This window comes from Bos indicus x Bos taurus, chromosome 20 (genome assembly GCF_003369695.1).
Source record: "Bos indicus x Bos taurus breed Angus x Brahman F1 hybrid chromosome 20, Bos_hybrid_MaternalHap_v2.0, whole genome shotgun sequence".
Lineage (NCBI taxonomy): Eukaryota > Metazoa > Chordata > Mammalia > Artiodactyla > Bovidae > Bos > Bos indicus x Bos taurus.
Genome location: NC_040095.1, coordinates 10,252,542 through 10,272,017, shown reverse-complemented (window position 1 = coordinate 10,272,017; position 19,476 = coordinate 10,252,542). Strand labels below are relative to the sequence as shown.

At 37.9% G+C, this 19,476-nt stretch overlaps 2 protein-coding genes across 3 annotated transcripts in view; one reads left to right on the top strand and one right to left on the bottom strand.

Moving 5' to 3' along the window:
• CDK7 (cyclin dependent kinase 7) overlaps positions 1-4,486 on the top strand; it is a 28,164-nt gene extending 23,678 nt beyond the window's left edge. The window contains exons 10-12 of the mRNA XM_027520479.1: positions 1,221-1,370; positions 3,599-3,746; positions 4,183-4,486. Of these exons, the coding sequence (XP_027376280.1) occupies positions 1,221-1,370; positions 3,599-3,746; positions 4,183-4,211 (327 nt within the window). The 3' untranslated portion in view covers positions 4,212-4,486. The remainder of the gene's footprint in view (positions 1-1,220; positions 1,371-3,598; positions 3,747-4,182) is intronic.
• A 4,543-nt stretch (positions 4,487-9,029) lies between these two features.
• The window catches only part of CCDC125 (coiled-coil domain containing 125), a 30,996-nt gene continuing 20,549 nt past the window's right edge, over positions 9,030-19,476 (bottom strand). For both annotated transcript variants that reach the window (XM_027520209.1, XM_027520208.1), the window contains exons 8-12: positions 17,864-17,982; positions 15,672-15,779; positions 13,629-13,803; positions 10,335-10,465; positions 9,030-9,501 (exon numbers count right to left, since the gene is read on the bottom strand). In XM_027520209.1, coding sequence (XP_027376010.1) covers positions 9,196-9,501; positions 10,335-10,465; positions 13,629-13,803; positions 15,672-15,779; positions 17,864-17,982 — 839 coding nt within the window. In that variant the 3' untranslated portion in view covers positions 9,030-9,195. The remainder of the gene's footprint in view (positions 9,502-10,334; positions 10,466-13,628; positions 13,804-15,671; positions 15,780-17,863; positions 17,983-19,476) is intronic.

Below are 19,476 nucleotides of genomic sequence, written 5' to 3'. Positions count from 1 at the left end.
CAGCCACGGCTCCTCAGGGAAGACCAGAAACTGCTGAACTGCTTTCCAGAGGGGCCTGTACTATTTTATATTGTCACCAGCAATGTAGAAGTAATCTGTTTTCTCTGCATCCTCACTGGCATTTGGTGGTGTTGCTTTTTTATTTTAACCATCATGAGAGATGTGTAGTGATAGCTCATTGTGGCTTCAAGTTTCTCTTCCGTGATGAATTATGGTGTTGAATTTCTTTTCATGTACTTATTTGGCATCTATATAGCTTTAATGGAATGTCTCTTGCCTTGTTTTTTAATTGGATTGTTTGTACTTTGGCTGAGTATTGAGTACTTATATAAAGTACTCATCCTCTGATTGTATATGTGGTTTGCAAATTTTCTGTTACTCCGTAATTTGTCTTTTCATCCTCTTCCCAGAATCTTCCCAGCATAAAAGTTTTTAATTTTGATTAAGTCTGTCTTATCAGTTTTTCTTTTTATGAATAATGCTTTTGACAGCAAGTCAAAGAACTCTTTGCCTAACACAAAGATATTCCTGATGATTTTCTTTTTCCTAAAAATTTTATAGTTTAAGTCTGTGATCCTTTTTGAGTTAATTTTTACATGAGATGTGAGACTAAAAGTGTCTTTATGGCAGGAGTGGGGCTTGTTGTTTATGATACCTCTCCCTCTACCAGTACCAGTCTTAATAAATTATATATTAAGTCTTTTTCCAAGTTGTTTATACTATTTTAGTTCCTTAGCCTTTCCATATAAATTTTAGAATAGCCTATCTATCTAATAATCTTGCCAGAATTTTGGTAAGAATTGCATTAAACCTGTTTACTAACTTGAGGAGAATTGTCAGACATCCTTACAGTGCTGAATCTTCCAATCCACAAACATGGTAGGGCTCACCGTTGATTTGGAGCTTTGATTTATTTCATCAGTGTGGTATAGCTTTCAGTATACGAGTCCTGCGCACGTTTTGTTAGATTTTCACCAAAGCTTTTCATCGTTGTTTTTGAGAGTTTCTAAAGGGCGTTGTTTCTCATTTCAGTGTCCACATGTTCTTTGCTAATACGGAGAACTAAAGTTGACTTGTGTTTATCTTCCTGTAACCTTGTCTGCTCAGTAGTGCTAGGATAGATCATCATATCATCGGTATGACAGTTTTATTTACTCATTTGAGATCTATCTGCCATTCAATCCTTTACTTAAGTTTGAATTATAAAAATATTTTTACAGGACATGTGTAGTCTTCCAGATTTCGTGACATTTAAGAGTTTTCCTGGAATCCCATTACAACATATCTTCATTGCAGCAGGAGATGACTTGCTAGATCTTATACAAGGCTTATTCTTATTTAATCCATGTACTCGAATTACAGCCACACAGGTATGTTAGTATATTTTTATAATTTCTTAAGATTTCCTAACATTCTTTAAATACTGCAAAGATGCTTTTGTTTTAAGAAATAACAAATGTTATTTTTTTCCCTGAGCTATAAGCACTATATGCCTGTACAAGGGCAGAAGAGTATAAAGATTCTGTTTCCTAATTAGGTCATCTACTTGAAAGTAAATTAGAGAAGGAGGGAAAAAATGTTTTGTGTTTGTTAAGACACTGGAATATTTCAGTTAAACTCTTTTTTTTTTTTTTCCAGTTAAACTCTTAAGTAACTTAAATCTTGTGCCAAAACCAATGCCAAAAGTGTTTTGTTTTGTGTTTTCGCCCATGAAATGCAGTCCAGATAATGCATTCTGGTCATTGTCACAGTCAGAAAGAGATAATGAGTAGAAAATGGTATAGCCTGATACAACTGTATTACTTACAAGAGATTGAAAGATACTCTAAATAGAAAAACACTGAAACTGCCAGTTACTTAAGGGAAATAAGAATCAAACTCAAGAAAAATGTGGAATACCAAGAATATCTGTTCTTATAGAAGAGAGAAATGTTATCCAACATAAAAATATAAGATCTATAGACTTGAAAGTCTTTTTTTCCTTTATTTTAAAAACAAGCACATATAGATAGATGAGTGGTCACGAACGCTTACAGTTGGGGCAGGGATGCAGTGCCAAAATGCAACATGGTACAGTGATTCGGCTTCATAAAGGAAGAGACAGAAATGTCGCACATCTTCATATCTGACGAAACATCAGTGCACAAAATATCGGGTAAAAAGTGGATTTTTTTTCACATAGGCTTATTATAGACTACCAGATCTTTGTTTAATGTATAAACCTTTACTTCATAGCAGTACATGCCACATTAATACATATATAATAGATATTTTACCATTGGAATCACTCTTCTAATTTCAAACAGTTAACTCATTTTTACCCTTTATCCATGTATGTATACATTTTATCTCTGTCATAAGAACCTTGAGACCGGGTCAGATTGTCAAGAAGGTTGTTTTTATTAATAGTAAAGCTCAAAATTTATAGAAACATATTAGTTGTGATAACTTATTTGGGTTGTATTTTGATAGAATGGGGTTTTTTTTTAGAATTAATTTTTTAATGGGTTTTGGCCTATGGATATTTAGAAGTTGGAATGAGGGACTTCCTTGATGGTCTGGTGGCTGAGACCCTGTGTTCCCAATGCAGGGAGCCCAAGTTCGATCCCTAGTGAGGGATCTAGATCCCACATGGCACAACTAAGAGTTTTCATGCCACAACTAAAGACCCCACATCTTGCAACAAAGACCTGGCACAGCCAGATAAATAAACATTTTAAAAACATAAAAGTTTAATGAGAAACCCTTCTTAGATCTCTGTGTAGCTCAAAATTAGCTTAATTTACTTATGGAACTGCTGTGATTTAGAAGTAATATTTTGTAAGTTCAACTCTTCTGGAGTAAGAATTCTCTATCTAAATTATTACTGCAAATATGCTGGCAAGTAGGGAGAGTTGCTTGAAAAGTTTATAGGACTTCTTTTGTTCCTAAGAGAATTATCCAGAAGGAAATACCTTATTAAATTACTTTGGCTGTTGAACAGTACTATGATGCAAATAAAGTATGAACTTGACAACTTTGTCACCTCAAATAAACTCTTTTTATTGGAATTTTGGACCTAGGTAAAAATATAATATTATAGAACGTTGGACTAGTGGTAAATAGAAATAAACTTGGACAAGTCCTTCCAAGTAAGAATTCAGTTAATTTCTAGTGGATTGTTGGACTTTAATCTGTCATTTCCAACCCATCGCATCTTTTTAAAAGCTTTATTTTTAAGAATTCATATGATTTGGAGTTTGAACACACACAAATGTTGTGACAAATAAACTTGGAAGTTGTTTTTAAGCAAGTTTCTCTGTTTTCAGCTATAGAGCCTATAATGTGTAGAGAGATGAATTTTACAATATCTTATTAAGGATTTTTCATATTTTGTATAGGCTGTCGTGGAAAAATTCCATTCTTGTAGTAACACAGTAATGGAATTAGCAATCAATCTTAGGCTGCTAGATATTTGTAATAATGTACATATCCAAATACTCAAAATTAAATTTGTTTGCGACAGGGTATATTTGCTTAGTATATTTAATGCTCCTTACAACACAGTTCAGATATTCACATAAAAGCTCACTATCTCTGGTCTCTTTTCTTTGGAAAGGCGTTGAAAACTAAGTATTTCAGTAATCGGCCAGGGCCAACACCTGGATGTCAGCTGCCAAGACCAAACTGTCCAGCGGAGGCACTAAAGGAGCAGTCCAATCCAGCCATGGCAACAAAACGGAAGAGAACAGAGGCCTTGGAACAAGGTAAAACTCATTTTCTTACATGAATTCCGAAAACTCCAGATACCTAATGTACAGCTAGTGACTGGGTAGCCAAGAAATGCAGACTGAGCTGTTTACTTATTATCAATTTAAATTTTATAAAGTAGAGTGTGATATTTTACCTATGTTTGCTTCCTTTGAGAATATGTAACATCATGCGTACTTAAAATCATGCTTTTTTTAAGGACATGAGCACTTTTGAGTACACCTCAGAGTTAATGAGAACTATCCATGTGTACCCTATTTTTTTCATAAATTCCTAACAATACACTCTATGCTTAATGTTTAGCAAGTGTTATTGGAAAATCAAAGTAAGTATAAATATAGTTGGAATGAATGATTGGTTAGAAGTACTTTAAAATTAAATGTAATTTTATAGAATTACTATAAAATTAAATAACCTCATTTTTCCCCCTAGGAGGATTACCCAAGAAGCTAATTTTTTAGTTACAGAGAAAACTGGACAATATTCTACTACTGAAGGAAACAGTGAAAAAGGCACAATAGTAAACATAAAGTAAATGCTTTACAAGATATTTGTAAATATTCTGCACGTGTAAAATATGTAAAACTTGGTTATTTTTATTAAATGTATTTTAAAACAAACAATTCTGATTTTCTGATTAGAGTGCAGTAGTAATAAAATAAGTCTGCTTCTCTGAAATGTAGAATTAAAAATGCATTAAGGAATCCTTAATAAAGATAATTATCAATTATTTTAATGATCTGGCCTATATAGCATTACAAATTTATAATAAAGGGGGTAGTATTTAAAAATGGAAAATTGGTTTTGGTCTCAAAATTTTATGAGTGGTAAGTAGACTGTAACTCTCATAGAGCATTTTTATTTTTACTTAGAACTTTTAAGTTTCTTCTATGTTATTACCTGTAAATCTAGTTTCTGTTTTAGCTGCCATATAATTTATAGCATATATCACATCTTTGATATCATATCTTACACATGCTCTATTTACAGACCATGTTATTTTTCTTTTGCTACATAAAAGTTACCATAAATGCAGCAGTTTAAAATAACACAAATTTATTGGCTCCCAGCCCTGTAGGTCAGATACCTCTCATCGATCAACTGTGATATTTTTTTTGTTTCTTTTGCATAAGCCAATATCAGGATGGCAGTTGGACTTTGTGCTCTTATTTGAGGCTCTAAGGTAGAATCTGCTTCCTAATTAATACAGTTCATGTCGTTTTAATGCACTTGCCTCTTATCCTTGCTAGTTGAAGGCAGTTCACTTGCCTTGTTGCATGTCACTCTCCATCCGGAAACCAGCAACAGTGTCAAATCTATGGCTTCCTGATCTGCTGCCAGTAGAGAAAATTCTTCCCTTTTTTTTAAGGACTCACCTGATAAACTAATGTCAGCTCACCAAAGGCTTAATTATAAGTCTTAAAATTCCCTTCATAGCAGTTCCTAGATTGAATGCTTGAATAATCAGGACAGGAATCTTGAGAGGGCCATCTTTAAGAATTCTGTCACATGGACGTTTAGGTTATTTAAATTTTTCACAGTTGTAAAAAAAAAATGTTTATATGTACATGCAGGAGTTGTACATATTTAGAATTGTAATTGTGAGGTCACAGTTACACACTTGTATATTTTCAAGTAGCATTGATATTGCCATACTTCTGCAGAGTAGCTGTATCAATTTACACTCCCAGTAACTGCTCAGTAGTTCTTAAAAATGGAGAAGCCCCTTTCCATACACTATGTACAAAAGTTAACTCAGGAGTTCCCTATGGTCCAGTGGTGAAGACTCTGCTTTCACTTCCAAGGGCACAGATTCAGTCATTGGTTGGGGAACTAAGATCCTGAAAGCCACATGCTGTGACTGAAAAAAATATATCAAAAGACCTAGACATGAGACCTAGAACTATAAAGATTCTTAGAAAATAACATAGGAGGAAAGCTTCATGACGTCAGGTTTGGCAGGGGCTTCCTGGATATGACCCCAAAAGCAGCAGCAACAAAAGTTAAAAAAGGACAGTTTGGACTGTATCAAAATTAAAAGCTTGTATGCCTCAAAGGAACATGATCGATGGAATGAAAAGGCAACTCCTATGGATTGAAAATATTTGCAAATCATGTATCTGATAAGGTTCATAGCCAGAATATGTGAAGAATATATGTTGTTATTGTGTGTGCTCAGTTGCTCAGTCATGTCCAACTCTTGGCCACCTCATGGACTGTAGCCCACCAGGCTCCTCTGTCCATGGGATTTTCCAGGTAAGAGTACTGGAACAGGTTGCCATTTCCTTCTCCAAGGGGATCTTCCCGAACCAGGGATCAAACCTGTATCTCTGGCATCTCTTGCATTGGCAGGCAGTTCTTTACTAATGGGCCACCTGGGAAGCTGTTGTTACAGCTCAACAACAACAACAAATCCAATTAAAAAATGGGCCAAGAACTTGAAATAGACATTTCACCAAAGATGCTATAGAAATGGCTAAAAAGCATGTGAGAAGATGCCCAAATCACGAATCATTAGGGAAATGCAAGTTAAAACCACAATGAGATATCACTTTAAACCTACTAAGATGGCAGTCACCAAAAAAAAACAACTAACAAGTATTAGTGAGCATGTGGAGAAATCAGGAAACCCTTGTACACCATTGGCAGGAATGTATAAAAACAGTGCAGCAGCTGTTGGAAACTAGTGTTTCTTCAAAAAGTTTAAAATGGAATTACCATATGATCCAGCATTTTCACTTCTGAGTATGTAGCCCAAAAAGTTGAATGCAGGATCCCAAATGTATACATTCATTAACTTTTATGTAGGAATCTAGTTCACCTCATCATCTCATCTCTAACACTCATAATCTATCTTTTTTAAAAACTTTATTTTTTAATGGAGTGTAGCTGATTAATAACATGGTGACAGTTTCAGACAAACAGCAAAGGGGCTCAGCCATACTTATACATGTATCCATTCTCCCCCAAACTCCCCTCCTGTCCAGGCTGCCACACAATGTTGAGCAGAGTTCCCTGTAGCACTCAATCTTTGAGGTCTTTGCTAATTTATCTCATTCTAATTTAGTTTTCTTTGATTTCTACTGTGTTGCTAATCATATATGATTCCGCCTTTGTGAACTGTTGATTCAGATTTTTTTATACAATTTTTAAAGGTTACTTTCCATTTAGTTACTACAAATGTTTATATATGTGTGTGCTATATACATGCTCAGTTACTCAGTTGTGTCCAGCTCTTTGTGACCCGAAGAACTGTAGCCCGCCAGGCTCCTCTGTCCATGGGGATTCTCCAGGCAAAAACACTGGAGTGGGTGGCCCCACCCTCCTCCAGGGGGTCTTCCCAACCCAGGGATCAAACCCAGGTCTCCCACATTGCAGGCGGATTCTTTACTGTCTGAGCCACCAGGGAAGCCCAGGTATTACAAAGTACTGGTTGTATTTCCATGTTGTACAGTATACCCTTATGCCTGTCTCACACCCTGTAGTTTGTACCCCCACTCCCCTACCCCTGGATCCACCCCCATAACCACTACTTTGTTCTCTGTATTTGTGTCTGCTTTTTTGTTATATTCACTCGTTTGTCTATTTCACATATTAGTGATACCTTGCAGTACTTGTCTTTCTCTCACTTCAGTTAGCATGATGCCCTCTGAGTCTATCCATGTTGCTTCAGATGGGGAGATCTTTTTTATGGCTGATAGTATTGCACTGGTTTTCTAAGACAACTACGTACTGTTTTCCCCAGTGGCTGTACACATTACATTCTCACCAGCAGTGCACAAGTGTCCCCTTCCTCCACACCCTCACTGCTTGTTACGTGTGTTTGATGATGGCCCTTCTGACAGGCGTAAGGTGATATCTCATTGTGGTTTTGATTGGCATTTCCCTGATGATTAGTGATGCTGAGCATCTTTTCATGTGCCTGTTGGCCATCTGCATTTCTTTGGAAAAATGTCTGTTCAGGTCTTCTGCCCATTTTTAAATTGGATTGCCTTTTTTTTTTTGCTGTTGGGTTATATGAGCTGTTTATGTATGTTGGATATTAAACTCTTTGTCATATCATTTGCAAGTATTTTCTCCTATTCAGCAAGTTGTTTCTTCATTTTGTCTATGGTTTCCTTTGCCCTGCAAAAGCTTTTATGTTTAATTAGGCCCCATTTATTTATTTTTGCTTTTGTTTACTTGATGAAATTTAATTCTTTGTCCTTGATCAGTTGGAATATTACAAATTTTATCAATTTATGTGTTTGTTTTAAACACATTTAAAAAGAACCTTTCTAGTTTTTGCAATTTGATTTTTTTTTTAATGCTTCTCTTTTTGGTATTATTAAATAATCCCAGATCCTTCCTTTCCCTACCTTGAAAATTATTATATATACTAGACTGTGTATGGACTTTATCTTATTCTCATTGACCTGCTGTTTCCACACTGCTTTGAATAATGTAGCATTATTGTATTACTGTCAGGACAATATATTTTTTAATTAAATGTAATTTTTATTTTGGAGGATAGTTGATAAATATACTTTGGTATCTGGTAACAGTAGATCCTCATTATTCTTCCCTTTTTCAAAATGTATTTGCCAATTTTTCAGCTTTTGTTAGTAATGACTACCAGTGTGGTTCCTGTAACACAACTATAAATGGTTTATATTGTTACCTTATTACCCTATTGTGTTCATCTATTTAAATAGTAGTATCTTTTCATAACTGCTGAAAGTGCAGTGCATTTCCTGTGCCATCATTGTGATGCTTTGTGATTAATATAGTAATATTCCCAAAAGGTATTGAAAATTATTACTATGTAATATTTTTAGGAAGAGAACATTTTAAATGGCCTAAAATTCAGCATTAAGACCAAGAAGTTAATTTAGAGGTATTTATAAGTGCCAGAATTCTGGGTAGATCTAGCTATAAAATGTCACTACTCTAACAAAAAAATCAGCTGTAAAGGAAAGTTGCTAGCAATGACTTTGAATATACTTCTGCCAAATTCCTATCATAATAACATTTTTATTGCAGTTAAGGAAATTATTTTTAAGCTTTATATGGGAAATAAAAAACAGAACTAGAACAAGATAAATGTATTCCAAAAATTAACATTGAGTCATTCCTTTTGTTGCTTGAGCCAAAGATCCCTATAGTCAACAATCTGTTTAGTCAATCTAAATAAATATTTTTTCCTCAAAAATCACTATTTCTTTTAAGATTTTGGGAAATGCTGAAAATTTCATATAACATAGTAATGTAATTTATAAATAAAATGCATCAACACAGAATACTAATAAATTTCTTATAGAAAACATTTATTTAATTAAGTTGCCTCCTAAAATTTAGAAATACCTAGAAAACATACAACTTCTGAAAATGTAGCAATATTTACAAGGCCCTTTTTCAAAGTCTCAATATCAACATCTCTCAGTTCTAATTTCATCTGATTTATCTTCAGTACATATTTGATGGCAAAGAATGGGACCTTTTAAGAGTTCTTGTGTACTTTTGATCTGTTTGAAAGTGCTGAATTGAACAAATGCAGCCCACAGAATTAAAAATTTGAACACCTGAATGTACAGGATCACATGAAACAGGGAATTCTAAAATTTTCTGCCAGGGGTTTTTTAATGTAAAACTGTCTTTCATAGAATTTCTTTCTTTAATCTCTTTTGAAGTGGTGTCTTTGTCTTCCAAAGCCCGAGCAAGCATGTAACTCACTTTCCTTTGATGAGCCAAAGCTTCTTCTTTATCATTCAACTGCATGCAGAGAAAGTAAAAATGTACCAGTTAGTCAGTAAATCAGAATACAGAGCTGTAGTCAGGAGTATTTCATGAAAATTAAATTTAGTCTTCAATCTGTCCAGTCAGTCAATATGAATAAATTAATTTAGGTCCACTAATTCCTCAGCATTGTGCTACATGTTATTGAAGATTTTCTTTTTTTTAGGAAGAATAGAAAACAGCATTCCTTCTGCTGAAAAAAATGTTTAAGTCGTTTGGAGAGAAGTATATATTTACATGGGGTGTGTGTATATATGTATATATAATGCTAACATGTACTTAACTCTGAAAGAATGAAGTTATTTATAAAATTGTGTTATATATTTATATGCAATAAATAACTTTGATAATACTCTTCTATAGATACGTATGTTCATATAACATGAGTTTCTTAGTTTAGTCATCTATGAAATTGAGGATAACAGGACTGATGACAGTGTTGTGGTAATGATTACAGGATACGATGCATGAGGATGTGCTTTGAACACTTAAAAAAAATCCTAAATGTATAAAAGTCTTGTCATGAACTATGCATAAGTGCTGATGATGGAGATGCCTGGACTTAATTACAGAGAGCCTCCTCTTTTTCAGAGGTGGAACTTTATTAAAGTTGCACAGGAGGAACCTAGAAGGGGGAATTGGAAAGCGTGTGTGGGGTGTTCAAGATGATAAAAATTCCAGAAAATGGTACCTCAACTGGGAAAAGAGCATAAATGTCAAGTATACTGCGATAAAGAGTTGAATTAATAGGAAGCAAAAAGATTAGCTCATCCACAACCTCTAACAACAAAGAAAGCAAAGATACTAACCAAGTCTATTAGCATCTTAAAGATTTCCTGAGGATCGTCCTGGTCATTGGTACTCTTAGAACTGTTTTCTGAAGGGAGCATACCCAACAATTTCTGCCCTAAGGTCTTCTTACTCCCTTGGGATAGTGACCCTAAAATAGAACATGAAAATCCAGTTGAGACATAAAAAGACACACACTGACATGCTTCCAGGAAAAGAGGTAAGTGTGAACCAAGGTTAATTCATTCCTAAATCAATCAGGACCTTGTCCTCTTCAGGGACCCTCCAGCATGAGTGAGGCAGGCAGCACAGTGCAGTGGGAAAAATGGACTTTAGAGCCAGCAGCAAACGCAGGTGAGAGACCACAGTTTGAGAACCCAGAGCAGCGCCCTGCACTCATTGCTCAGCCCATGGGAGAATGCAGCCCTTGCTACCCAACTCAAGTCCTCCAGAGGAACCAGCGATCCACATTTGTATGTGAAATCTTCTGATGTAAAGGTCAGCCACCTACCCACATTGAGAACACTCCCAGCAAAACATACCTGCAGACAGGTGGCCTCTGAACCATGCAAACTGCTTTAGAGCCAGAAAAAAACCTGGACTTGAATCCCCATTTAGCCATTTCAGAAGGGTATCACTTTAGAATGAAGTTCTCTAAGCTACACGCCCTCAGCTCTAGAACGAGAATAATAGTCCCTATGCTCTATTGCTGGGCTGCTGTGCCATTTAAATAATAGAGCATGGCTGGGAGAGGGGAGTGGTATTGAATGAGTACAGGGTTTCTGTTTGGGAAGATGAAAAAGTTCAGGAGATGGATGATGGTGATGATTATACAACAATGTGAACAGAATGAGACTTAAAAATGGTTAAAATGCTAAGATTTATGTATAATTATCACAAACCACACAGTTGTGAAAGCACCTAGCCCGGGTACTGACATAATGCTTAAAAGTCCACATTTCTGCAGTATTTATGCTGATATTCTTCATCCATCAAAAGGATGCAGTTTGTAGCAGAAAATACGAAGTCATAGATTTATATACCAAGAAAGTTTTAGATGAACTCCAAAGGGACAATTCCCTTTCTACCCATTCCTGATAAACCACAGTGACGGCTTCACACCTGACATTTGCCAGTGGCAACTGTGGCAAAGGGGGAAAGCCAGACAAGTTGACTGGCTCATCAATCCTGAGAGTGAATGAATGTGTCTCTATTTTTAATCTAAAAAAAGAAGAAATATGTTTATGAGCTATCTCTCAGGACTTGTCTAAGCTGCCAAATCAAGAAAAGTTAATATACTGTTAACCACAAATAAAAAAATGACCTGTAACAATCATTTTGCAACAAATTATTGAAGAATATTAATAAAGTGAATCAAAGTCTTGTCACTAAGAAGGGCTTCCCCAGTGGCTCAGCAGTAAAGAATCTGCCTGCAGTGCAGGAGCCAAAGGAGGCGTGGCTTCAGGCCATGGGTGGGGAAGCTTCCCCTGGAGAAGGGCATGGCAGCTCACTCCAGTATTCTTGCCTGGAGAATCCCATGGACAGAGCCTGGCGGGCTACACTCCATAGGACCACAAAGAATCAGACACAACTGAAGCGACTTGGCACACATGCTTGTCTCTAAGAAACTCAGAGCTAGTAACGCTTTTATGGACTTGTAAAGACTTTTCAGAGACGAACCAATTATTTTAAATATTGCTTCCAGTCTCAGTACCTTATGGAAAGCAAAGATTGTACCTCTCAAATCATGTTTTCAATGGAAAAGTTCCTGAATTCTGTAAATAGGCAAGGCAGGAATTCTGGAATATAAAATGAATACAGGCGCTGAAATGAATATGGATCTACCTCTCTGTTTCCTCTTTCTCCCTATTCTCTCTCTGCATGTGTGTTCAGTTGTGTCCAACTCTTTTCGTCCCCATGGGCTGTAGCCTGCCAGGCTCCTGTGTCCCTGGGATTTTTCCAGGCAAGAATGCTGGAGTGGGTAGCCATTTCCTCCTCCCGGGGATCTTCCCAACCCAGGGATTAAACTTGCGTCTCTTGCGTCTCCTGCATTGGCAGGTGGATTCTTTACCACCAAGCCACCTGGGTAGCCCATGCCCGTGGAGGACTTAGCCATTATACTTGCTCATCAGCCTCTGTAAATCTCAGAAGAAACAACTTCAAAAGTTAGTTTCAGGACAAAGTGGAATGCTTGTTGAAGAATCAGAGTTGAGGAATATCATTTTCCCCCTTTTGCCCTGACTTCCACCTGACTCTAAATACATAGCTTTTATAATCTGCTTTCACCCACTTTCACAGTTCTTCTTTACCACTTCTGTTTTTATTATCCCTTATTTCTTACCACTTCAGCAAAGAGATGGGTAAAGTTTAATGAAGCTAAACTTCACAACATTTGACCCATATACTAATACTAATATGCACTGTTTGAAAAGAAATATTTAAAACAAAATAAGTATTATATATTAAAAGTTTCATATGTTAATACTGTAAGATTCTTATTGGTCCTAAATTCATCTGAAAATGAGAGATACTGGAATTAGGATTATGGATTTTAACAAATTAAAAAAGATTTAGAAATAGGGTCATTTCAGAATTTTAATAATAAAAATTTACACTTCTTAATAAACTTCACTTTAATCATGACTGATAAATGGTTTCAAATTGGAATTTTAAATTGAAACAAAATGAGTTCTACTGAATACTACTTATAAATGAAAATTGAGATTGACCATTAAGAGAAACTAATTTCTAAAAAGTAATACCTATTTGTATATATTGGACAGTCTACATACTTCAATGACAATTTGATTCTCTCATGGCATTTTTATATATTTTGTTTACACTTATACCATAATGACTCAAAAATGGCCATGAACTTTTTGACAGGCTTGTAAACCAAAATCTAAACCTTAATTTGTTTCACTTTTTATAAGAATATATTGATTTGTCCAATTTGAGTTTCCTCTACTGCTCAGTGTGTCCTTCCAGAAACACACATTTCAATAAAGTTTACTTAGGTAAGTTTGATGTTGGGTTTCACTCTCATTTTTCCCTTTAATCATCTAGCACTCATTATAAATTCTTCCCACTGAGCACAGTCTTGTTTAAATGAAATAGAAGAGTACTAAAGTAGAGTCTCCTGTTATTTTATGATTTCATTTCCATAGGTAACATTCAGCGACCCACTTTGTCCCCACAGTTGATAAATTTTTAGATAAATCATATCTGAAATTTCAATTATATTCACCATATTATGCTTAATTATAACTAAAAACAAATTATACCTGATTATTACCATTATAATTCATATTTACCATTTTCTTTAAGGTGCTTCCAACTTATCCATTTTGTTGCTTTCTTACACATTTTATCTGTTTGTGTCAATCTTAGTGCCTGGTCATTTTTCCTCATTAATTGTTGCTCAAATGCAATTCTGAATGCATCTGCCATTATGTAGGCTTCTTCTTTACTCTTCTGCAGAAGTTCCATCTGGTTTTGAAAGAAAGTTTGAGAGGTGTTAGAGGCAAAGGCAGTGGCACTCCACTCCAGTACTCTTGCCTGGAGAATCCCATGGACAGAGGAGCCTGGGAGGCTGCAGTCCACGGGGTCGCTAAAAGTCAGACACAACTGAGTGACTTCACTTTCACTTTTCACTTTCATGCATTGGAGAAGGAAATGGCAACCCACTCCAGTGTTCTTGCCTGGAGAATCCCAGGGCCGGGGGAGCCTGGTGGGCTGCTGTCTCTGGGGTCGCACAGAGTTGGACACGACTGAAGCGACTTAGCAGCAGTAGCAGCAGCAGAGGCAAAACCAGGGCGTCCCAGGTGGCTCAGTGGTGAAGAATCTGCCTACCAACACAGGAGCCGCAGGAGATACGTGTCAGCAGGTTCAACCCCAGAATCAGAAGATCCCCTGGAGTAGGAAATGGCAACCCACTCCAGTATTCTAGCCGGGATAACCCCATGCAGCCTATCGGGCTACAGTCAGTGGGGTCACTAAGAGTTGGACGCAAAACCAGAACAATTTTTTTTACCTTATTACCAAATGCTGAGTCAGGATAGCAAATGCAGTCTTACCACTGAGTGGAGTTGAGTGCATATCCGTGACCTATTGCATCTGTTTAATCTAATTAGTACTTGCCAACTAGATTACTGGAACTTTCCCTTATGCCTGTCAGCTCCTCGGTAATCCAACTCTCAGACTTCATTATCAAGACAGGCCCTGTGTGTGCCCTTCCCAACAAGGAAGCAGGGAGGATGCCAAATGCCACATTTCAGTTCTGCCTTGGGCCATTCCAGACAATACCACTAAAATAATTATGAATACCATCTTTCAGATACCTCCCACTGGTCTTTGTAATCTTATGCTTTTCCTAATGAATTTGTAATGTTTAGCTGCTTGCTTTCACATATATACTGAAGACTAAATTCCATACCTTCAATAAATATATTCTAAAAATTATGGTCCACATTATATTTATTATTAAAGCCTAATAATGGCAGCTATCATTTGATTAAATGCCAGGCATGGCCATATGCTAAACATTGTAGGTGCTGTATTTCTTACAACAAACCTCCAAGCCAGTTATTACCCTCCATTTAACACACATCCAGAGCCACAAAGGAGGAAAGTGACGGAGCTGAGATTCCAACCTAGATCTGGCTGGCATAAAGGTTCCTTCCACTATACCTTGCAGCTTTTCTAAGATGCTTCATGTTTATCTGTTAATCGGTGCTGTGCATCCTGATGATTTTAAGCACTTTTCCTCCATGTATAGACAACAGAAAGAAGAACTTAGGCAATACTAACTAATACATAGGCAAACAACTTCACGGTTACAGTATCGTGCCAAGTACTATTTGTATTTTGGAACCGTGTAAACCTGTTTTTTATACATTAATGTTACTAATATCATTTAAAACTAAGGATAAGTTACATAGCCAGTGACTACCAATGAAGCTAATTACTGCATATACTTCCATTTATTCATCTTCATACAGTAAGTCCCCTACATACAAATGAGTTCCATTCCAAGATCACATTCATAAGTGCAACAAAGTTAGCCTAGGTACCCAGATAATACAATCAGCTATATACCACTGCTTTTACACTTGCTTCCAGACATCCTGGGCTTGAAATAAAGATCTGTACTCCGTATAGCCGTGTACAGTAATGTACACAAAAGCACAAGCCCTTGTAGAGGATGCGTGCACGTGACTACACCAGACACATGTGAACTCACGTGACTGGACGTGGGAAGGCACACTCGCATCTCTCAAAGTTAGCAACTTGAAGGCTCGTATGTAGGGAACTTACTGTATGAACAGAGAAACAACCAAAGCTTTCACTGTTTTTACCTCCTGTTTGAGCTGCAGGAGCATTTTCCGAGTGGACGCAGCCAGTCTGGCACAAGCACAGGGGCTCCCTCTGGGACGGTGACAAAGGCAAGCTTCCAGCACTGCAAGCTTCAAATCCCAAAAAATTATCCATTACCAAGTGTAACACTGCTGACCCATACACAAACACGGGGCACACACAAACCCACTGCACATTTCAGACAAGCATCTCATTCAAAGAAACTACGAAGGAAAACAAAAATAGGAAGTGAGACCATGATTTCAGGACCCAAGTGGAAATTAATTACAAACGAGCAGAGACTGGTATTACAAGGAACAAAAATCTAAAGGAATTCTACATTCTTTTCAGTCTCCAAAACCTTTCACTTTGTATCAGTTTCCTATACCTCTGAGTCCTTGGCAGGAACTTGACCTAACGAAGTAAATATAAACCTCTATCATATGGATTTCCTGTGACTGGGCTTGGCCCTGCCGCCCAGCATTGATTACTGTCAGGTCCCGCAAATGGTAGTTTTTAACACTGATGAGGAATACGATCATCCTGCCACTCCTAAAAAAGATGCCCTGTGATCATGTAATACATTCTTAAATACTTCCTGGCTCACCCAATGTTCTGGAATTGCATAAGGCCCGGATTCCTCAAAACCTGTCTTTGGATCACAATGAAGAAACTAGTCCATCTGGGTCACTTAGAAGAAAAGTAAGAACTGTTGTACTTTTTCTTAAAACTCATTTTGACAACTAACCCCAAGTTGCTTCCCCAACATACTCCAATTTAATGGGGACAGTCTATGTAAGATATTGGGCCATATCTTTTAAAGTTTCATGTGAAACTTACTACAAATTATTGTCGAAGCTTCCTGCTGCTGTCAATTTTATATGAATGGACTGGCTTAAAATAGAATCTTATTTTACAGACTGTTTAGAGAAGAAGAGTCCACTGTCTCTCTTAGGGTGAAGGCTATTTCAGAAAATTCCTTCTCGCATGGAAGATAACTGAAGTACATAGCTTTCGGCTGACCTGAGTGGTTATATGGCTGATTGGTATCTTCCCTCTTCCCTTTTCAACCTCCAACTACTCATATTGTTCCTGCGAAAGTTGCCAGCAACCAGTTTCAGATCGCAAGTTTTCTGCAAGGACCTCTCAGTCCCAGTTCTCTGCCCTTACCTCAGTGCCCCTCCATCAGCTGGCTCAGGGCCCTTGTTCCTGCCTGTTATAAGGTTACTTATGATAGCCTACTCAGGATTATAATAAAGCACACTTATTCTGAACTCTCTCTCAGTTCAGTTTCTTGTATGTTTCTCTTTTTTTGCTAATACACTAGTTTTCCACCCAGGCAGTAGAGCATGGTGATCAAAAGCACAGACTCTAAACTCTACTTGGGTGTAAATCCCAGTTCCACCACTTACCAGCTCTGTGACTGTGAGCAAATTACTGAATCCTTCTGTGCCTCTGTTAACCTCATTTGTAAAATAAGGATTTAATAGTACTCACCTTATTTGGTAGTTGTGATAATTAAATGTATAAATCTATGCAAAGCACCCAGAACAGTATCTGGTGCTTACTAAGGACTATGTATTTGCTATTATGAGTAGTAGTTACTTTATTTGAAGTTCTATAATAAGTGAATGGCTACTCCCTCTCACTGATGTTTATTTCTCATGAGTCCCCAGGACCCTTTTTATCTTATCAGCCAAACTTCTACCTTGTAAGACATTTCACACCTCAGCAAGCAAATAGCAAGGCATCAGCAGATCTTTATCCTGAACCTGGCTCAACCCCAGACTGACTGCGTCACTTCAGGGAGGTAAATGAAACTGAGCCTGAGTTTCCTCTGTAAAATGGGGCTGATACCTGCTTTGCAGGCTTCACAAGACCATTACAAAGATCAGATTTTAAAATGTGTGGGAAAGTACTCTGCCATGGTAAGCCTCTACCCGGAGAGATATTACTAACTAGTTTCTCCTGAAGCTAGACAAAGGAAATAAAAGGAGCAGGAAGCAGCAAGCTCATCCCCTAATGCCCAAAGGGTACAGTACCTGCAAGGTTGAAGAGGGGACACAGGCCTCTCACCCTCAGTCTCAAGGTGCTAAGCATGCTGCTGTTGTAGACATGGAGGTGATGGCGATCACAGAAACAGAACACAAGTGAAAAATTCCCTTCTGCTAAATTTTCATAACTGCTTACCTACCTCAAGGCCTGAAACCTCTGAAAAGCCACTTCCATCCTGGCAGGTGTCTTCCTGAGCCATCTGCTGCTGCTGTTTGATATCAAGCATGGCGAGCACCTCCAAATACTGTTGATTCAAAACTGGGAAGGGCCATGTAAGAAAGTGTTAGTCACGAGGTCCAACTCGAGCTTCACCTAATCCACCTAAACTAGCATCATATACTTATTTCCTCTAAGCAAGGGATACACAGTTACCCACAAAATCTGCCTCCAGCCAGAAAATCTACCTGAAAGAATAGTGGGTATTAAGCAGGTATTAATACACATGTGCATGCGTACTTAGTCATGTTCGACTCTTTGCGACCTCATGGACTGTAGCCCGCCAGGCTCCTCTCTCCACAGGATTTCCCATGCTGGAGTAGGTTGTGATTTCCTCCTCCAGGGGATCTTCCCGAGCCAGGGACTGAACTCCAGTCTCCTGCATCGGCAGGCACATTCTTTACCACTGAGTCATGTAAATACACGTGTTGAGTTCAGTTCAGTTGCTCAGTCGTGTCCAACTCTGCGACCCCATGAACTGCGCACTCCAGGCTTCCCTGTCCATCACCAACTCCCGGAGTTCACCCAAACCCATGTCCATCGAGTCAGTGATGCCATCCAGCCATCTCATCCTCTGTCGTCCCCTTCTCCTCCTGCCCCTAATTGTTCCTAGCATCAGTCTTTTCCAATGAGTCAACTCTTCGCATGAGGTGGCCAAAGTACTGGAGTTTCAGCTTTAGCATCAGTCCTTCCAATGAACACCCAGGACTGATCTCCTTTAGGGTGGACTGGTTGGATCTCCTTGCAGTCCAAGGGACTCTCAAGAGTCTTCTCCAACACCACAGTTCAAAAGCATCAATTCTTTGGCACTCAGCTTCTTCACAGTCCAACCCTCACATCCATACATGACCACTGGAAAAACCATACCCTTGACTAGGCGGACGTGCAACACTAGATAAAAATGTTAATTTAAAAAAATAATTGTATTTATTTTCGGCCAGGCTGGGTCTTTGGTGTTGCACGGGCTTTCCTCTAGTTGTGGCAAGCGAGGACTGTTCTCTAGTTTTGGTACACAGGCTTCTCACTGTGGTAGCTTCTCTTGCTCCGGAGCATGGGCTCCAGGGCACATGGGCTTCGGTAGTTGCAGCTCCCAGGCTTGAGAGCACAGGCTCAGGAGCTTGGTGCACCGGCTTAGCTGCTCCAAGGTATGTAGGATCATTCCCAGGCCAGAGACTGAACCCACGTCTCCTGCATTGGCAGGCAGATTCTTTACCACTGAGCCACCAGCGAAGGCCAAAATGTTATTTTTAATGTGGAAGGATCTTAACTGCAACTGAAGTCTGGTCGTCATTTGCTCAAAAAAAATTTGTAGGATTTTCAAAAAGAGATATACAGTATCCACACTGTGAGACAATCAGACAATGAAATCGCATATGCTACATTAATGTACTGTCTGTATTAAATTAATGTACCGTACCAGCTCTCTAAATGCTATCAGACTTTTGTTTTAGTTAAGAGTTTTCATAAGAGGCTCTCAACCCAAATACTTAGAACAAGAAGGGTCCTGCTATTTACTGCAGAGCAGAAAACAGAGTA